At 40.3% G+C, this 17,458-nt stretch overlaps 1 protein-coding gene across 1 annotated transcript; it reads right to left on the bottom strand.

Moving 5' to 3' along the window:
• Nucleotides 1-1,831: 1,831 nt before the first annotated feature.
• On the bottom strand, nt 1,832-15,435 carry LOC135418389 (pancreatic triacylglycerol lipase-like). The gene is made up of 12 exons (XM_064663699.1): nt 15,283-15,435; nt 14,389-14,543; nt 13,815-13,940; nt 11,499-11,633; nt 10,349-10,457; nt 9,138-9,257; nt 8,787-8,906; nt 7,248-7,366; nt 6,004-6,133; nt 4,918-5,029; nt 3,108-3,275; nt 1,832-1,941 (listed from the first exon to the last, which is right to left on the bottom strand). Exons 1-12 carry the CDS (start codon nt 15,329-15,331, stop codon nt 1,878-1,880), a joined length of 1,407 nt encoding a protein of 468 aa, XP_064519769.1. The 5' UTR covers nt 15,332-15,435; the 3' UTR covers nt 1,832-1,877.
• Between the last annotated feature and the right edge of the window lie 2,023 nt (nt 15,436-17,458).

The following is a 17,458-nucleotide window of genomic DNA, read 5'->3' on the forward strand; positions in this document are numbered from 1 at the left end:
CTCCCTGCCCCTGAAATAAGTAGATACAGCTTCAACTAGATGAAGGTGCTCAGAGCCCTGTCCAGCCTGACTTTGAATGTTTCCAGTGATGGGGCATCTACCACCTCTCAGGCCAACCTGTGCCAGTGTTTTACCATTCTTAAAGTAAAAAACTTCTTCCTTATATCTAATCTAAACCAAACAGTGCCTTTTAATCTGGGCAAGAGGCACAAGTGCAATTTAGAAAGTTTTTAAACATAAAAGCAATCCTGCACATCTCTGACTAAAACTGAAATTGCTGGAAGATATTATCTTCAGTTGTGTTAAAGCAAGGAGCAGTTTGGCTTTTACATAAGGAACTTAGTCCAGCTCAGAGCATGCCCACAGGTAGCTAATCTTCAATGCTGATGACGGTCCCTTTTCTATTCTTTACAGCCCTCATCTCCCTTCAAGAGCTGGCAGAATGCACTGAATAAAAAAGAAACACTATTTTTTTTCTATATTAAAAGAGTAGTGCTCTAAGACAGAATAAATTGGTTTCAACCTCCACCACTGCACAGGGAATCTAAAGCCTTGCTGGGAGGTTGATGTCCTTCAGGGAAAGATGTTATGGGGGAGGATCAGAAAGGCAGAAAGACCAGAGCGCCCCAGTCTGGGGAACCTGAGAAGAAACTGCAGGAAAGGTCCCCAGGACTGTCAGGTCTGTGTAGTGGTAGATCTCCATCAGTTCTGTGGGATTTTTTCTGTGAGGATGGACTACTTCTGGCAGCAGAGGCAATCCAGCTGGCTTCTCCAGCAGCAGGCTGAAGGAGCTGAGACAGGATTACACAGGGTCAGAAATGAATTCCTGAACTCTCCCCACTTTAGCTGAATCTGTTCCTCAGAAAGCATGGAAAGAACCGATCCTCTCATTGCATTACCTGTTTTGATCCCATCATCCAGCAGTTTTGTTCAAGGCTGAGGCCCAGCATAAGGGATTTCAGGATACTTTGGAGAATGTTATGATTATAAGCATTTCAGTGAAACTTCACTAACATTTGAAATTTTCTATGCAGATTTCTCAAAATAATTCTGTTTAGGTCATAGAAATCCTAGAATAGCTTGGTTTGGAAGGCTCCTTAAAGACCACCTAGTTCCAGCCCACCTGCCATGGGCAGGGACACCTTTCACTAGGAAAGGTTGCTCAAAGCCCCATCCAGCCTGGTGTTGAACACTTGCAGGGATAGGGCATGGTATGAGCTCAGTTCAGCATTAACACCCCAAAACACATTCGCAATTCTCCATCAAGTTGACTATTCCATCTCTAACAGGTAATTAAACTTAAACTTCTGTCCTCATTTTGTAACCTCTCACCGTCCCCTCCTATCTCTCTTTCATCTTTATCTCGTGCTAATTCTGGGCTTAGCCTTCAGTTTGACTAAGAATATCAGATTCCTTAATCCACTCCTCCTACTCACAAGCAGATCTGCTTTCTTTTGGTACTGCCCAGGAGCCACTATCCAGATTCTGTCACCTGCCCCCTTTCCTCCTCTGGTTTGAAATTATTTCAAAACAGGCTGAAAGCAGGGGAACACTTAACTGGTTTTGGCTCATTCTCTCCTAAAGCTATTAAAAAAATTCTATCTATAGAGAGATATCCATAGACTTAACCTCTGCCTCCTAAACTAGCAAAAAAAAATCAAACCAAACCAAAACAACCAAAAAACCCAAACAGACAAACAAAACAACAACAAAGAACCCCTAAACAACCAACAGCAACCAAAAAAACCCCAAAGCCAAAACAAACAAATAAAACCCCCCAAACAAACAAAATGACCCCCACATATCATCAGTATAGGACTGCAGACTCCAGTGTTTTCTGCATGAGTAGCTTTTATTGATAGCAAGGTTATGTGCTGTTAGCAAGAAGTAAGAGTTTGCAGAACATCTTCTCTCACGCTCTCGGACCCACAGAAATGGTATCTGAAGAAGAAATAAATGCAAGCACCTTGAGTTGTCAACATTTCTTGAGATTATACAAGTGGATTTGTTTTAATGTAAGTCAGCCTGATTTGTCATGTGACACAAATGGACAGAACAAACTTTGAGCATCTAAGTTTGAAATATTACTGCTGGGGAAAGCACTGGTAGACTGTGTCCATTCTGCTTTACTGCCTGCCTTCCTTTAATTTTAGTTTCTTTTTCTTTTCCAGATTTTGTGCTACCATCACTATGTAGATGACCACAACTACTTGTACAGAGGCCATGAGTCAGTAGAAAAGTGAGTTCCTATCTACAGGAATACACTTCATCAGTGATGTGCTTTGGTGTGGTGAACAGAGACTAAACTGGACCTAGAATCTCTGCTTTAAGGTAAGTTAAAGTGGTGCCGTAATCACTTCCCTTTGCTTGAAATTGTTTTCATCTCCCATGTTGTCTTTTAAATGATGGAATCTTAACTGTGCATTTGTATATGGGTCTAAAACTTACACTGTACCTCCTGTTCTAGATACCAAATCATGGGGTGGATAAAATAAAATAACTGAACAAGCAAATGAGGGACTTAATTGGCTCAGTAAATCCTACCTCTGTAATCTGAACATCAAGCCATATTCCATGAAGTCTAGAGCAATCGCTTTTAGCCTCTTTACTTCAATTTTATAGAGAGGCTTTAAGTGCAGGCTCTAAGTACTAGTCCTCATTGGAAGGCTTATTGTCACCATCCTCTTTTGTCAATCATGACCTCAAGGATCATCCATATCAATGGAATACTTCTGCTGGTCCCAGCTGACTGTGAATCTGACACAAAAACAAGCAGTTCTCGTGGAGCTTGGCAAGAGTGATGCTGACAGTCCAGCCAGCACTAATTTTTTTCACCCAAAGAGTTATACAGGAAGCTTGCTCTTCTAAAGCCTGGAAAGATTTTAAGTTTTTCTTTCGAGTTATTTAAGGTCAAGACTTGAAGTAGTAGTGAATCAAACTATGGATCAACAGTGTCTTGAAAAGAAGGAAATAAAAGGTTTTCTTGAGGGTCTTTTTCTTTTAATGCTTTAAATAGCTTTAGTTGTGAAAAGGCTTTCAATCCACTCACAGTTTTGTCACCTATCTTCTCAAGTAACTTTCAAGATTTTCCCAATGGATATACTTACTGTGTTCCATTTTGTCCAGATTCTACTGTGATAGTTGAAGCTCCTAATTTAGGCAAAGTTGGATTAATCCAGTTGTTGTTCCAAAGAAATTTAACCTTTGTAACTTTTCCAACATTAACTTCTGCATCGATGTAGGCTGTGTAAGTGTTGTCTGGTTTGAGAGTTCCCCTGTGAAAAACAACATTTTATGGATGTGAGGCATGCCAGCATCTACTATTAATTACCAGTCCTCTCATTGGCTTGGCTGTGGTATCAAATGAGTAGAGAATTAACAGAGAGACAATATTTATCATATAATATGGTAACAACATTACTGCCAATTTTCCAACTTAATTCATCCCAAATCAGTGTTTTTCAGAGGCAGGTGGGCCTGATATGCTGCAGTCACACCTCACAGTGAGGACTCAGTTAGAGGATAATCCCTGTGGAGGTGGTAGAGTTTGCTCCCTGTTGCTTATGTAGGGAAGGGATTTTTTTGCATATAGATGAAATTTTCATTTAATGTTAGTTAGTTTATATGATACAGATGTTGGGTTTGTTTTGGATGGGCAGAAGGTTTATCTACTAGCTGCTCAGCCTGGCTGTCTAGCAGAGATTCCCACACTGTGGCCAAGTAACATGGCCGTGTCTTCCTGGTATCCCTGGTTTATAATCTGATTACTTGCTTCATATCGCACCAAGAGAGCAAATTCTAAATGACAGCAGTTTGAGACTGGTGAAGGCTTCAGCTACTGCATCTCACTGAACATTAGCCAATACTTCTCCAGTCCTTTTCTTTGCTCTCTCTCAGACCCACGCTCTATTTTCTTAAATTTACCCCTGTCAGCAGACATTTGAATGAATCACCCAGAAGAAACCTCTATGGTTTTATCAAGCTTCATGAGAAAGACAGGACTTTCATTCCTCCCCCTAGCTTTGTACTCACTCCTGCATCTGCCTGCAGAGGAGAATGTTTACTCCCCTCCATATTAAAAGACTTATGGTAGTGGAAGTAGTGAGAGACAGGACAAAATCCATCTGCCTTTTTGTTCCTCTGCTGGATCCACAGTGGCGCCTGGTAGGATACAGCAGGTTTTGCTGGAGAAGAAAAGAACTTCACATCCAGCAACTGTATTGAAACAGGTCCTACAAAGCTAGAGAGGGCTGGAGTGCATCCCATACTGCCAGGTCTGCCAGATTCATCTCAGGTGAATGCACAGATGCATATGAACTGGGATCAGCTCATAGCACACACCTTCTGCTGGCGTGAGGATGTGAAGTCCTTGGAAAAGTGGAAGTGACATAGTTATAAGTAAAAAAAGCAAAGAATTAAACCCAAACCTCACATCAAAATGCCTTCTCCGTATTTTTCATAATTTCAAATATTTTAGTTGAAGCAAACAAGAAAAATGCAAATAAACAAAAACCACAAGAGGCAAGGAAGCAGCTTCAGTGTAAGCAGGAAAGATATGAGCAACAAAAAGTAGATTTTTTTGTATAGTAAATCATAAGGTAACTTTAGCTGAAAGCAACTGTGGCAACATTTTACAAGCCTGTGAGAGACAAAAAGATCAGAACTCTCCTATTGCAGGTCCAACAAGTCCTTTGTGGAACAGCAAGCAAGCAACACCAAATTCTGGCATTTTAAAATCCTGCATTTTAACCTTTTCCCTTCAAGTATAAACCCAGAGTGAGTGAACTATTGCTACATTTACATCAGTGGTAGAATTTGATCACTTAAAAAAGATCAATTTAAACAGAATTATTAATTAAAAATATGAATTAAATATTCTAGAAGAGAAGTTTCTTTTCTGTTGAACAATTAACTTACTTGGTGACCTGGTGCTGCTTTGTGTTCCCATCACTGCCATACAGGGCAACATTTACATATCCATTTACTTTACTCTTTCCGGAGAGGGTCACAGTTACTTTGTACCTCCAAACTATACAGAAGAAATACAGTAAGTTAGGCTGTACCCAGGGAGAAACAGTCTCTAAAATATCAAATGCTGGCATTTTGTCTATTTTTTCCTGTCTGTACACAGTAGTTGAAAGCAGAAAATACAAAACACCAATGAGTCAGGTATGTCATTATGTCCTGATGAGATCAGCATCAGAAATGGTAGACATTTGTGTTACTTTCTGGAAAAGAAAAAAGAGAAACCTGGTCCCTACCCTAGTAAATACAATATAGATTTCAGCATTTTGAAGGATTTCATACACAGTGACGTTGGAAAGAAGGCCGTGTTAGGAATCAATACAGAATCTAAGCAGTGTAAAAGAATCCTGAAGCTAAAGGAAAATAATTTTTTGGGCGGGTGATTTCTTTCAGTGTGCAATAAGCAAAAGCAGCTTGAGAAGATTGTGATTTGTGTTTACAAAGGTGAAGGAAGAACTGTGTTTTGAGAGCTGACATTTAGGATAACTAAGGTTGTAAATGAGGTTCATTTGGTCCATCCAGTTCTGAAACCAGGCCAGCTGTGATTGGCTTGCTCTTGGCCTTTGTCAAATGGAGTTTTGAACATCTAAAAGGTGGAGATTTCCCAGCTTCTCTGGACCCCTCTTCCTGCCTTTAGCCACTGTCATTGTGACTGTGATTTTCATACTACTTAATAAGAAATTCCCTTGCTGCAACTTGTGTGCATTGCCTATCCTTTCCTCTCCTTGCACCTTGTAGTGCAATCCACTAAACATGTCAGTGACCTTCACTAGACTCTGTAGTTTGCTAACAGCTTTCTTGTACTGGAGGGCTCCAAACTGGGCAGTAGAGTTGGAGCAAAACAGGAAAAAGCATGAAGAACTGAACAGCCCTTGCACTATGTTGAGACCTGTTCATCTGTTAAAATTGATTGTAAAGCAGGAAAATTAAAAATTTTTTTACAAGGAGTAGGTAGCAATGGAAGGAATCAAAACTCACGAGGAAAATCCCTGGCCTCTCCAGTATTCAGGTAAAGTTTGAGAAAGTCCTCTGTAATTTTCCCTTTGAATTTATCTGCATAGTGACCCATATTTGGGCATCCTTCTTCTGGGCATGGAAAACATTTTCCCTAGTGAAAACAAATATATCTATTAATAACATTATCCAGCCAGCCAAGAACAAAAAATTAGTCGCAGGACATATTTTTAATATACCCACCTAACTGGCCCTGTATCACTGCAACAGATTTCAAGTAACCCTTTCTATGACTTGAGAAGGATCATGGGAGCTAGCCAGCTTTCTCAGAGGCTCTGATTTTTCAGGGCTCTGTGCTGCTTCTTGGGCCATTTAGTTCAATCCAACCACATCAGTGCCAATCTTGAGTAGTCTTGAACTGGAGCAGGGAAGAGAAGTGTCCTTCCCAGCAACTGATGAGAAAGAAGGATGTCTCCTTATAGCTTCAGGTTGGGTCAAGGGAGGCTTTGTCTCGAAAACAAACCTTGCTTTTATCATGGAAGCAGCTTTCTAGTATGGTGACAGAAGCAGGTAGTCACCTTCTCCCAAAGCAGTCTGAGAAGTGTGATCTCTGTCACCCACTAGAATGTGTAAAGGTGGATCTAAGCACTGTGCAAGTTTATACCTCTGTCTGTGCTGCTTGTAGGGTATGATGAGCCTGTCACCTTCCTGCTGCTCTTAGGCTGTAATTCTTTGTCTCCCAGTCTGGGACAGGGAAGGGCTTCCTGACCTTGGTCCATAAAGCATTGCTTTGTCCCTGGAGCCATCTTCAGTCACCAAAGGACTACAGATTATCACATATTATTTTACTTCTTGTTCTAAACCCAAGAGACCTAAGCTGTGTTTGAAAGCTTGCCTGCTACAGTATGGGATCACAGTCCTTGCTCTTGATAAATACATTTGGCCATTACAGGGACAGCCTGTTCTCTTTACCTCTTCCCCAGTTCAATGCAGAGGAGCAGGCCTGGGGAAGCCACACAGGCTCCAGCAGTACTTCAGGGCTGCCACACCAGCACCAAACTAGATATGCCCCTGTTCTGTTACTGCCTTCTCCTACTTTCACCTGTGTCATCTGCACAAGCTGTAATACTTCTGGACGTCTGACACCTACTCCTCTTACAGATACATTCATTGGGTGCAAGGTAGCATAAATACATTGAATTTCAGATGCACAGATAAGAGCCACTATTTTCAATAAGGTGCATCATGAAGTTCTGAGAGATACTTACTGATTGAAAAAGATCATATGAAGCACAAGGATAGCCTAAAAAGCCATTAGGGTAGATGATGCTGTCCGAGTAATACTTGTAACTCCGCAAATGATTGCAAGCCACAAAGTCCCGGGTTCCTGTGAAGAGATGCTTCCAGGTTAGTTCTTCCTTTCTGTTACCCTTCTAGGAAAGAGATCAGCACAGCCCTTGCCCTGTGATTGGGATGCATCACTCCTGCTCAAAAGCCTTACACAGTTCTTGGAGCATCAAACATAAAGTTGGAAACTAACTTACTTACTTTTGGGGAATTGATGCCCTAAGGAATGCCACTGACTCAACAGGTATAAAATGCAAACTTGAAATGCTTTGTGGAGACTGACTGTGCAGCTCAGTGCAGCCCCTGCCCCCCAAAACCCACTCATTTGTGCAATCTGACCGAGTTTAAATAGAAATGAGAACTGCATGAGGCAACAGTTGCATTACCATAACAAAAGAAACCAAATGAAAAGTATTTAACAGTGAACTTCCTAAGGCAATGCTGATTTGCCTCAGCTGAGGACTTCAAAACAAAATTATTATTTGGGGGTGCGTAAGAAAGGAGACTCTTAGGATTAAAATAATGAATATATTCTTTTTCTTTGTGTTGCCTTTACTTTCCTATCTTTAGGTTAAAAAGAAGATCATATACAGTGCAGTTATTTCTTTGTGCTTTAATTCCCCACTATTAATAACAAGTTTACTCTATCCAAAAAAAAAAAAAAAAGGAGAAAGAAAAAGTAATGCCTCCAGCTGCATTTAATAAAAGATGGAGTAAAAGGCTAGTTATCACAAATCAGTTCATGGACTCCCAGAGTTTAAGGTGTTTGCAGTAGTATAAGAAAGACCTTAGATAATATACTAAAAAATCTCCACAGCAGAAATCCTCTGGTTTTTTTTATTTTTTTTTAACATTATGTACAATTTAAGTAGATAGACAGAAATTTTGTAATACTCAGAGATTTTATTAGAGCCATATAAAACAAAAAGAACAGTGTAATTGAGCAGCTATGTGCCAATCTTTTTTTAGCTGGCTAAAAGTAGACACGATAACATCACTTCAGGGCAACTGGGATTGTAATCAGTAACTTAAAAAAGAGTTACATTAATTGTTCTATGTCAGAAGAAGAATTTCAGCTGAAGATACACTAACAGGAGCAGCTGTGAACATCCTTGCCCTGCTCCATCAGTGCTGCTGCTGAGCAACTAGACACAAAGTGCAATGTGTGCTACAGGCCCTTCTAAATGTCTTGGCACAGTTCCAGTAACTTTTGTTTCTGCTATTAGATACTTTAGAGGAGACATATTTTGCAAAGGCAAACCCTTTGTCTTGTTTATTTTTTAATGAGCTCTGAAAAATTGTGTGTTTTGAGCCTATTAATAGTTTTGCTGTGCTCTGCAGCTGCCATTGCTGGTGGACACACCAAGAGCTAATGCAAAACACCTGAATTAGAGAAAGTTAAGTGGCTACACCGTGACAGGTGACATACCCATGAATTTATAATGGATCAACATCCTTACCTTCCCAGATGCCATCGAGATCTACAATCTGTGAGACGGCGTTCTTCCCACACCCTGGCATTTCCTCTCCTCCATTTGGATAAAAGTCAATATGTCCTATTGCTGGTCTTATGCCAAAACCTGAAGCATTTAAAACACTGGTAAGCATGCTTTAAATTACCATTGTCTCATACCTGTAGCTGCTGGCTTCAAGTTTGTCTGTGCATGGTGTTTTAGGAGCTGTTAGTGACCAGTATGGTGTATTCGTTCTGTGTCTGTGACAGCACAACAGAGTCTTGATGAACAATTGACTACTTAAGTGCCATAGGGCATAAATAATTCAGTATTAATACAGTAGATCTGAATACTCACCTAAGTTGGGGATTGTGGGAGCTGAGTCTGTATGGATAATGTCAACAAAGTCTGCATCAGATTTATCCAGTCTGACTTCAGTTGGAGTGCCTTGAAAATAAGGTTGAGCAGGGTCCAGTCCTGAATGAAAATGACTAGCATTATGTATAGATAAAGAGAAGTAGATGTAGAATCATTTCACATAACACTGATTGATTATATATAGTGATTATCAATATACAGTTGCCTAGGGTTCCTCATACTAGGTAATATAGGCATTAATGAAATGAGGATGTGTGCTCTCTCTTACCAAGTGGCTTTTCTTCCAGGAAGTCAAAGAGGTTACTTTTGTGAAACCTATTAAATTTTACTAATTTATATATTTACACCAATATTGAATCCCAACCCTTGGAAATAACTTTTTTTTTTTTAAATTTAATTGAACTTCCCTTTAATAATGTTCAGACTGAGGTTGCTGTGTCTGCATCCCATATAACTCATGTGGTTTCTAGCCCACCTTGCTTGAGAGTACTCAAAGAGGAATTTCAGCTGATAGCACCCTGTGTGTTTGAAGGGGTTGAAACCTGCCTGCCTACTTCTGGCTCCAGTCAGATTTTGGGAAAAACATCTTGTTTTGAAATGACGATCTTGGCTTTTGAGCCTAGCAGAAAATAGAATTGATGTGCTTCCCACATTGCTGCAGCAATTTCAGGAGCTTGTAAAGTCTTGCAAATTACACAGTTTTTGCCAACTTATAGTTGCATCTCTTCTTGTCCCTGGGCAACACATTAGGGTTTGCTTTTAAACTGACTTTTGTAGACTATTAGTCCAAGGTTCACCAAGCCTGAAATCCCTGAGGAAAAGTAACCAATTGAAAAGGGTTGTGTTAATAATATCCAAAATTGTCTTTTATGCATGAAAGGTCACTCTGCTTAATGCACAACGTCTTGGTGCTGCCCGTGTGATGAATAAGGAGATCAAACCCATAGCTTTACCTCTGGAAGGGCTGAACATGTTAGAAAATTTCCTTTGCTGTGTAACACATGTGCAAGCAAAATAATCATCATGCTGACTGTTTTCCCACGCTTCTCAGGGCACGGCTCCTTGGTGTACCATAAGAGGCTGAGTTCTGTAATACTCAAATTACCTTGACTACCCTGCAGCCCATGGATAAAACCAGAAGAGGAAATGAGCAGCAACGTTTTGTTTGGTGGCTGAAGTCACTGACTTACCAGTTATTCTTCCAATCCCTGGCCTCCTCCTGCCAGCCTCACCAGCAGCATGTGCTCCAAGGCTGTGCCCGATTATGTGGACATCAGCCGGAGAGTATCCGTATTCGTCCTGGGGAAACAACAACAAAGAAAAATTGCTACATCTCTTTTCATCAGCAGTAGGGAAGACTAAAAAGGGGTTGAAAAACTAGTTCTAATTGGACCACTGACTCCTCTCCTATAAGGAACTCTTATAGGATTTCAGCATCTGTTTGCCTGTATAGTTACTTATGTTCAATACATAGATTTTTCAAAACTCCTTATTCGCACCTGAATAAGGTGAATAAGCCTTTGGAGGCTGTTACAGCTCCAGACAGTTCTGTTCTGAGAGGCCCTGTACCTGTGTCACATTCTAGGCCTGTTAAGATTCACAGAATGCTTATCTGGCTTACGAGAGTCAGCCAGGCAGGAACTCTGAGTTGCACCTGACAGGTTGGGCACCACATGCAGCTGGGGGAGAACATGAGAGGAGAGATACCCTCAGCCTTTTTGGACAGTAACTCAGGAGCTGCAATGCAGATGTAGAGAGTGAGACGTGGGTCAGAGCACTCCTAGACCCAGCATGCTCTCTGTTTTTAGTGATTTATAGTTATTTTGTGGGAAATGTGTGTTGAAAGCAATTAGATTAAAAGAAGGCTTCAAACCAAGCATCACTTCCCATGTGAGGCTGCCTACAAAAGTGGGCACGGGGCACCTCCTGCAGAGTTGGGTACTGTCCACCGTGGCTTTCCCTGGCGGGTCCTGCTTGTCCCCAACCACTGTTGCTCCCTGAGAGTAGTTGTCCTCCAGCCTCTGCTGACTGGCAGCTTATTTTCTGGCATTCTTACGAGCTCTTTAGTAGGTTTTGGTAGGTTCTGTCTCCATAAAGAAGCAGTTTGCCGTGTCCATTATTTCTGCCTGGCTGTACTGTGGGAATATCTTGTTGAAATTCCTATCCCAAGGTTGTCTAGAACAGTTCTTTTAAGAAAAGGTCTGGTTTCAGCACAACTGAAATGATCGTGGAGCAGAAGACTGTTTTCTGCTGGCTACATCCACATTCATGGAAGTTCCAGTACTGTATTTCTTTCAAATCAGTGTTATAGCTATAGCTTTGTACACAGAACACTCTTACCATAAGAACGTCGACAAAATAAGCGATTTCGGCGCCTACGACACGGATGTTGTTCGAGGCCTGGGTGTACTGACATCTTGCACCTCTCTTCCAGTTCACACAGATGCAGTTCACATCTTCCACAGTAAGCATCCTCTGTTTCATAAAACAAGAGTAAAACCCATGGTAAATACCATACGGAATCGAGTCGTGTTGCTTATTGCAGCTCAACTCATATATTTTGTGTGAACTTGTAGACAACCTCTTAAGAACCAAAATCTGTAGCATGTGGGTGTGGTCGTGCCTGCTCACAGTGGCGTGTGTGCTCACACAATGCTGAAATAGGGGGATGTGCTGTAGGAATGGCCACAATCATTTCAAATGCCTATAGCAGTATTTTTTACAGAAGGGAAAACAATATCAATAGTGCTACTTTTAATTTTTATTTTCAATCAAACTTTGTATGTAACACTAAGAGCTCTACTTATGTACTGATTCACTTCAGTGATTTAAAAATACTTATTTAATTAAAATTGAATTGGAACTTACATTTTTGATTATAAAAATCAACAGTGTTTTTCTGATACAGATTTTTAAAAAAGAGAATGCCTTTTTATAAGAGGGTGCATAGACTGATGGTGTTCCTGAATATCCATTCCAAATTTATTACTTTATTTGGAGATAGATAGATAGATAGAAAGATAGATATGCAGGCAGATGCCTTATTGTCTGCCATAGAATGAGAAGCTTTACTGTCCTCCACTGAGCTGGATTGTTTGGCTAGAAGTATTTTGCTTTAGAAGCTTATGTATAGTTATTCTTCTTTGCTTTGTGTTCGGACATTATAAAGAATCCAAAAACAGTTAAAACTGGCAAAGGATAAAAAAGGCAATTGAAGTGTCTGTGACCATGTTAGAAGTAATAAAAATCAATGTGCAGATAGGATTATTGCTTAATGGGAAGGAAAGTAAGTAACAGATACACATAGGAGGGTTGATGTATTCACAATCCCATTTGCTCCACTCTTTTTTAAAAAGATTCACTGAGACCAAATTTTTTCTAAATATAAATAAATTGGAGTGTTGTGATAAAACATAGGCCACCATCATGGAGAAAAAAATTAAGGATTTATCTCAAGCCTCTACATCCTTGTGAAAATTGATCAGATGGATTCAAGGTACTATCTGAAGGAAATTATGAGCTATCTCGTTGACTGTGAAGTTCTAGCAAAAACCCTCTATTTTAAGAGGGGAAAGGGGGAGAGAGAAAAGTGTGAAAACATCACTATGTTTCTAATACTGTAATTAAATTATTAACTAACAAATCCAACAATCATTTGTGAATTTTCATAAAGTGATAACATAGATTTTTTTTTTCAAGAGAAAGTGACAAATAAATTTAATGTCTTTTCTTTTTACCTAGTATCAAAGAAAAGCAGGTGATGGGGATGCAGTAAGTGTGAAATGCCTTGATTTAAGTTTCACATTGTTTCTCATAGTGATCTCATAAGTAAAATAGGAACACATAATTTTAAAAAATTGTAGTTATGTTAATAGATTTTTGAAAACCGTATCATGCAAGTGCCATCAACTGGGATTTTGCTCTGTGCTGTATGACCAGTAGCTTTCATTAGCTACAGCTGCCACATAAGCATGTTTGAAGGACTTGAGAAAACCACAAGCTGGATTTGCACTTTGTGTGGGGACAGGGTTAAGAAATAATTTGTGGAATTAGCAGAAAAATCAATAAAGCAGAGTGCTTTACTACATTCAGCGTTCATAGTAAGTGTTAGATTGAAAGCTTTGTTTGAAATGCTCCCCTTGAGGTCCCTTCTGGATATCATTTCTACAGCTTTATTGCTCCTGATAATGGCCAGCCCAAACAGCCCCCAGCCCCCAACAGCCACGCGGCAGCCCAAGCCTTTGTGATAAACTTCCACATCTAGAAACCTCTTCCTTCTCTGGGGAAAACAGGATTCAGCAGCTCTGAGTCTGCAGTTATTTCTGGAATCATCCTAGATCCTAAGCAGTATCTTTATCCAGGGTTTGTGTTGTTTTTACCGAGAAAAAGGACACTTATGGAGTCAAATCCTGTTGTCACTTACTTCAGTAAAGAGAAGAACCTTATAGATTTTGCCTCATGCTTTTCCTCAAGGTGCAAAGCTACATATTTAAGTTGATAACAATTTGAAAATGTCACCTTTTTCCCCTTTCTTATCACTTCAAATATCATGAGAAAAATTGGTTAGAAACAGGGAAATCAGACAATTTTTAGGAATGTGTTTATAAATGCAAACTAAGGTACCTCAGAGGGACAGGATGTTCCTGTGGTACATACCTTGCACATGTCTGACAGCCAGTGTTCTTCTCCATTGTCTATAAATCCATGTACTATAAATCTGGTCATCCTGCTCGTGTTAAAATTGGAGTTCTCAATTGTTGACTTATCAACTGCAGAGACTTCCTACAGGAATGTAGATATTAAATTAATGTAGATAATAAATTAATAAACCTTTAAATCTGCTTTTTGTAAATAGTTTTTCAAAATTGCAAAGACCTGAGCTATGGTTATCTGTATAGGTGTTTAAAAGTTATGCAATGTTAAACTCATCTGCAAGCATTCACATGACTATGGCTTGAGGTCTGTATTTCCATTCAAACAGGCTTTGACACATATCTTAGAGCAGAAAAGACTTTACTTTTCAAGTGTTTTCATTTTGTCTGTGGAAAAAAATACCCAAAGATGCTCAGTTTCCAAGTACTTCTCGATGGGGACCCTGCCAAGGAGCTGGAAGAGGTTGTCTCTTGAACAAAGTGGAATTTTTAACACTTTTCAGGAACACAGCTGAAGCCTGTGTTTATTCATGATTTTTGCATGTGATTTACTAATGTTTAAACGCAGCAGTTCTTACTTGAAAGTCAGTAGGATTTTCTTTTGTGTACAGGAGGAAGTGAATGTCTATACTCTCTGGTTTCCAGGGTAACTTATAGACTGGTCTTTCTACAGTCCCAGACCATGGCGCATCATCTGTGAAGCATCCAAGCCTTTCATAGCAAACTTCTTTGCCTGTAGCATTAGGATCAGATCAATAATATATGAGTGAGCAGAGAAGAGGAGCAGTTAGTCAGAACTCACAGCATCGCTTCTCTGGGGGTCTCTTGATTCCTTTTAACAGAAAGCAAAGACCAGAAGTTTCCCCCTCCTAGATCTTTAGAGGCTACAGTTTGCTGTAAGGAAAGAAGCCGCCCTCTTGCTTATCAACCAAGTCTTCAGAGGAGTTCCTCTGTGGTATCCTCTCTCATACCTTGGGTATCTTTCCCCAGATGTTGCTTTTCCCAAAGCAAAGACAGCTGAAGAGTTTCTCCTAACACCAAGCCAAGGAATTGCAAATGATCAGTAATAAATTGAGACTGTGCTGAACAGCTGACTGCACACAAGAAGTCACACTATACAAGCCAGTGTCTTCTGCTGAATATACAACTAGAGCCTCATTAGACTGCCTCCACTCCCCGCCCCTGGCTTTTTCTCCATTTCCATCACTAAATAATTCCCTAGGCATGGTAGAGCAATAGCTTTTTTCTGACATAGGAAACATCAGCATTTCTTGCTTATTCCTAGATTAGAATTTCCAGAGTGGAGAAGAGGAAGGACAACGTGCACATGCGTTCATCTCACCATTCTTGTATGGGACAGTGAGCCATGTAACCTCAATCAGTAACTGTGAAAGCACCATGTTGTAAAATAATACCTCACAAAATACAGCAACATAGGAAGGCAATATAAATACTAATCCCTAAATGCTTACCTTCTGCTGCACTGAGAAGGAATAGGGCCAGTATCCAAATTCCAAGCATCTAGAACAGTAGAAAAAGAAAGAAGAAAAAGAAGCAGCTGGGATTTGCTAACCCACTCGATTAGCAAGCACACTTAGCTTTCTGGAGCTGAATTTTCTCAAGGTGAACAGGGTGCTGTGCCTGTCTTCTCTGCAGCATCTGTTATGACTGCTGTGTACGCAAGACAAGCGTGAGTCAGCTTTGTGCTTGCTTGCTCCACTAGAGACTGGGGGGTCATAAATATACGAAAGCATAGCTTAAATCCAGAGTGATTTTTGTCCTATTGAGGCTGCACTTTTTTCCCCTAATCAGATATAGAGGAGCTACTTTAGAACTATCATGAGGAATAGCATAATGTGAGCTGTAATTCCCCGTTATACTTCTCACGTGGTGTTGTGAGAAGTCAAAAACCTGACAAGGTAAAAAAACCCCCAAATCTGAACTACTTACGATGCAGCCTCGAAGGTCCATGCAGTAATGTGCAAACTTTGCAAGCACTTTTTATAGTCTGCTTTATCCTTGGAAATGTTCCTAGAAAGATAGGAATATTTATTTCAGATTATAGATTATAGCTAAGCTGAAAAACAACTTTAATGGTTGGTTTCTCTGAAAACTCCAAAGCCCATGGACATAGATTTCTTGAATTAGTGTGCTGGAGGCCGGAATAGGATTGGGGCTCCAGAGGTAGGATAATTCCTAGGCAGCAATGCATCAGGAGCAGGACATTAAAGAGAATTATATGTGTCTGTGTGTTTTGTCTTGGCTGAGAAGACTGTTATTTTTAGTGTTGTGTAGTTGGGACTACTGGGGATCTACTGGGACAGTTAGTAGGGAGCCATACTGTTTTTATGTCTCCTTCCTTGCCCTGCATCAAGTGACTTCAGATGTGGAATTCTCCTGTGTTTCTGGGTCTTTTGTGCCCCATTCCTGACATCAGCTCAATTTGTCAAACTCAATTTGAAAAACTTCTTAGTGGTTGGTTGGTATATTCTTTTCATAGTGAAAGAGCCTTATCTTCTCCTGATATCACCTTAATTTCTTTGTTGAAATGAGTAAATGTAGAAGGACAATTATCTGACCCTTTGGATCCTTTCTATACTACCTGTGTAACCCAAGTTTTGAGAAAGCCCTTCTCTGAGGGATGAACTGAGAGCAAACACACTGGAAAGCTGTACAAATAACACACAAAATTCCCCCAGACATTGGGACATGGCTGGTTTATATAGGAACGCTACAGAGCTCAGTAGGTTGTTCAATTAGATACATCAAATAAAAGGTGATAAATAGCCTGTAGAAATGAACAGGACTAGGCCTGGGAACCCCTTGGACCTGTTTATTTTTAGGAGAAGGCTGTAAGTGAACTCAGGAAGAAATGAGACCTGAGCTAACTCCACTTAGAAAGCTTTGTCAGCTTGGCTTTGCTTTATGGCTTTATGGCCATCTATGTTTGCAGAGCTGATGTTCCCTAATCTCCACCTCTGGGAATGACCAAATGGATACCAGCTGTGTGTATAGGTGTTACACTGCTATTACCTGTGCTAGTGGAATTTGTTTCTTTAAACAGTAGTGAAATTTTATTTTGTACTAAAATATCACTTTGATACTGATTTAGAGCTTAGTGCTCCCATCTTTAATTGGAGTAGCATTTTAGTTTGTAAATATGTTCATGCCAGTGATATAGGAGAATCAGTACATGCCCTAGTGCACTGACAAGTTTTAACACTTGTTCAAAATGGGGGGGAACAGTCTTTCCCATTAGTTTAAGAGCTGGTGGAAAAGATTTGAGTTGGGATTTTATCAGAGCTAGTCTACTGCTCTATTCAGCACTGTAATAAACAGGGCAAACAGCATAAACAGACAATTCCTTAGGCCCTGTCCGTTGGGTTTCAGCTCCTTCAGGAAGAATTGGCAGTGCTGGGGTGCATGTCCTTCCCTATGATGCAGGCTGCTCTTTGCCTGGAGGAGCTGTTTGGGGCCTCACAGTCAGAGGCTTTGGAGGAAGGACAGCATTTGAAAAAGAAAGCGATAGATTAAGGCACAGCTACGTTTCTGCACTCCTGAAGAAGCTGTGGCCTGGAATAGGAACATGCAGAGGAAAGGACTGAATTTGTGGAGTTGCAGGGTGCTCTGGCTGTCTCCTGGGACACG

The sequence above is a fragment of the Pseudopipra pipra genome, chromosome 8 (genome assembly GCF_036250125.1).
Source record: "Pseudopipra pipra isolate bDixPip1 chromosome 8, bDixPip1.hap1, whole genome shotgun sequence".
NCBI lineage: Eukaryota > Metazoa > Chordata > Aves > Passeriformes > Pipridae > Pseudopipra > Pseudopipra pipra.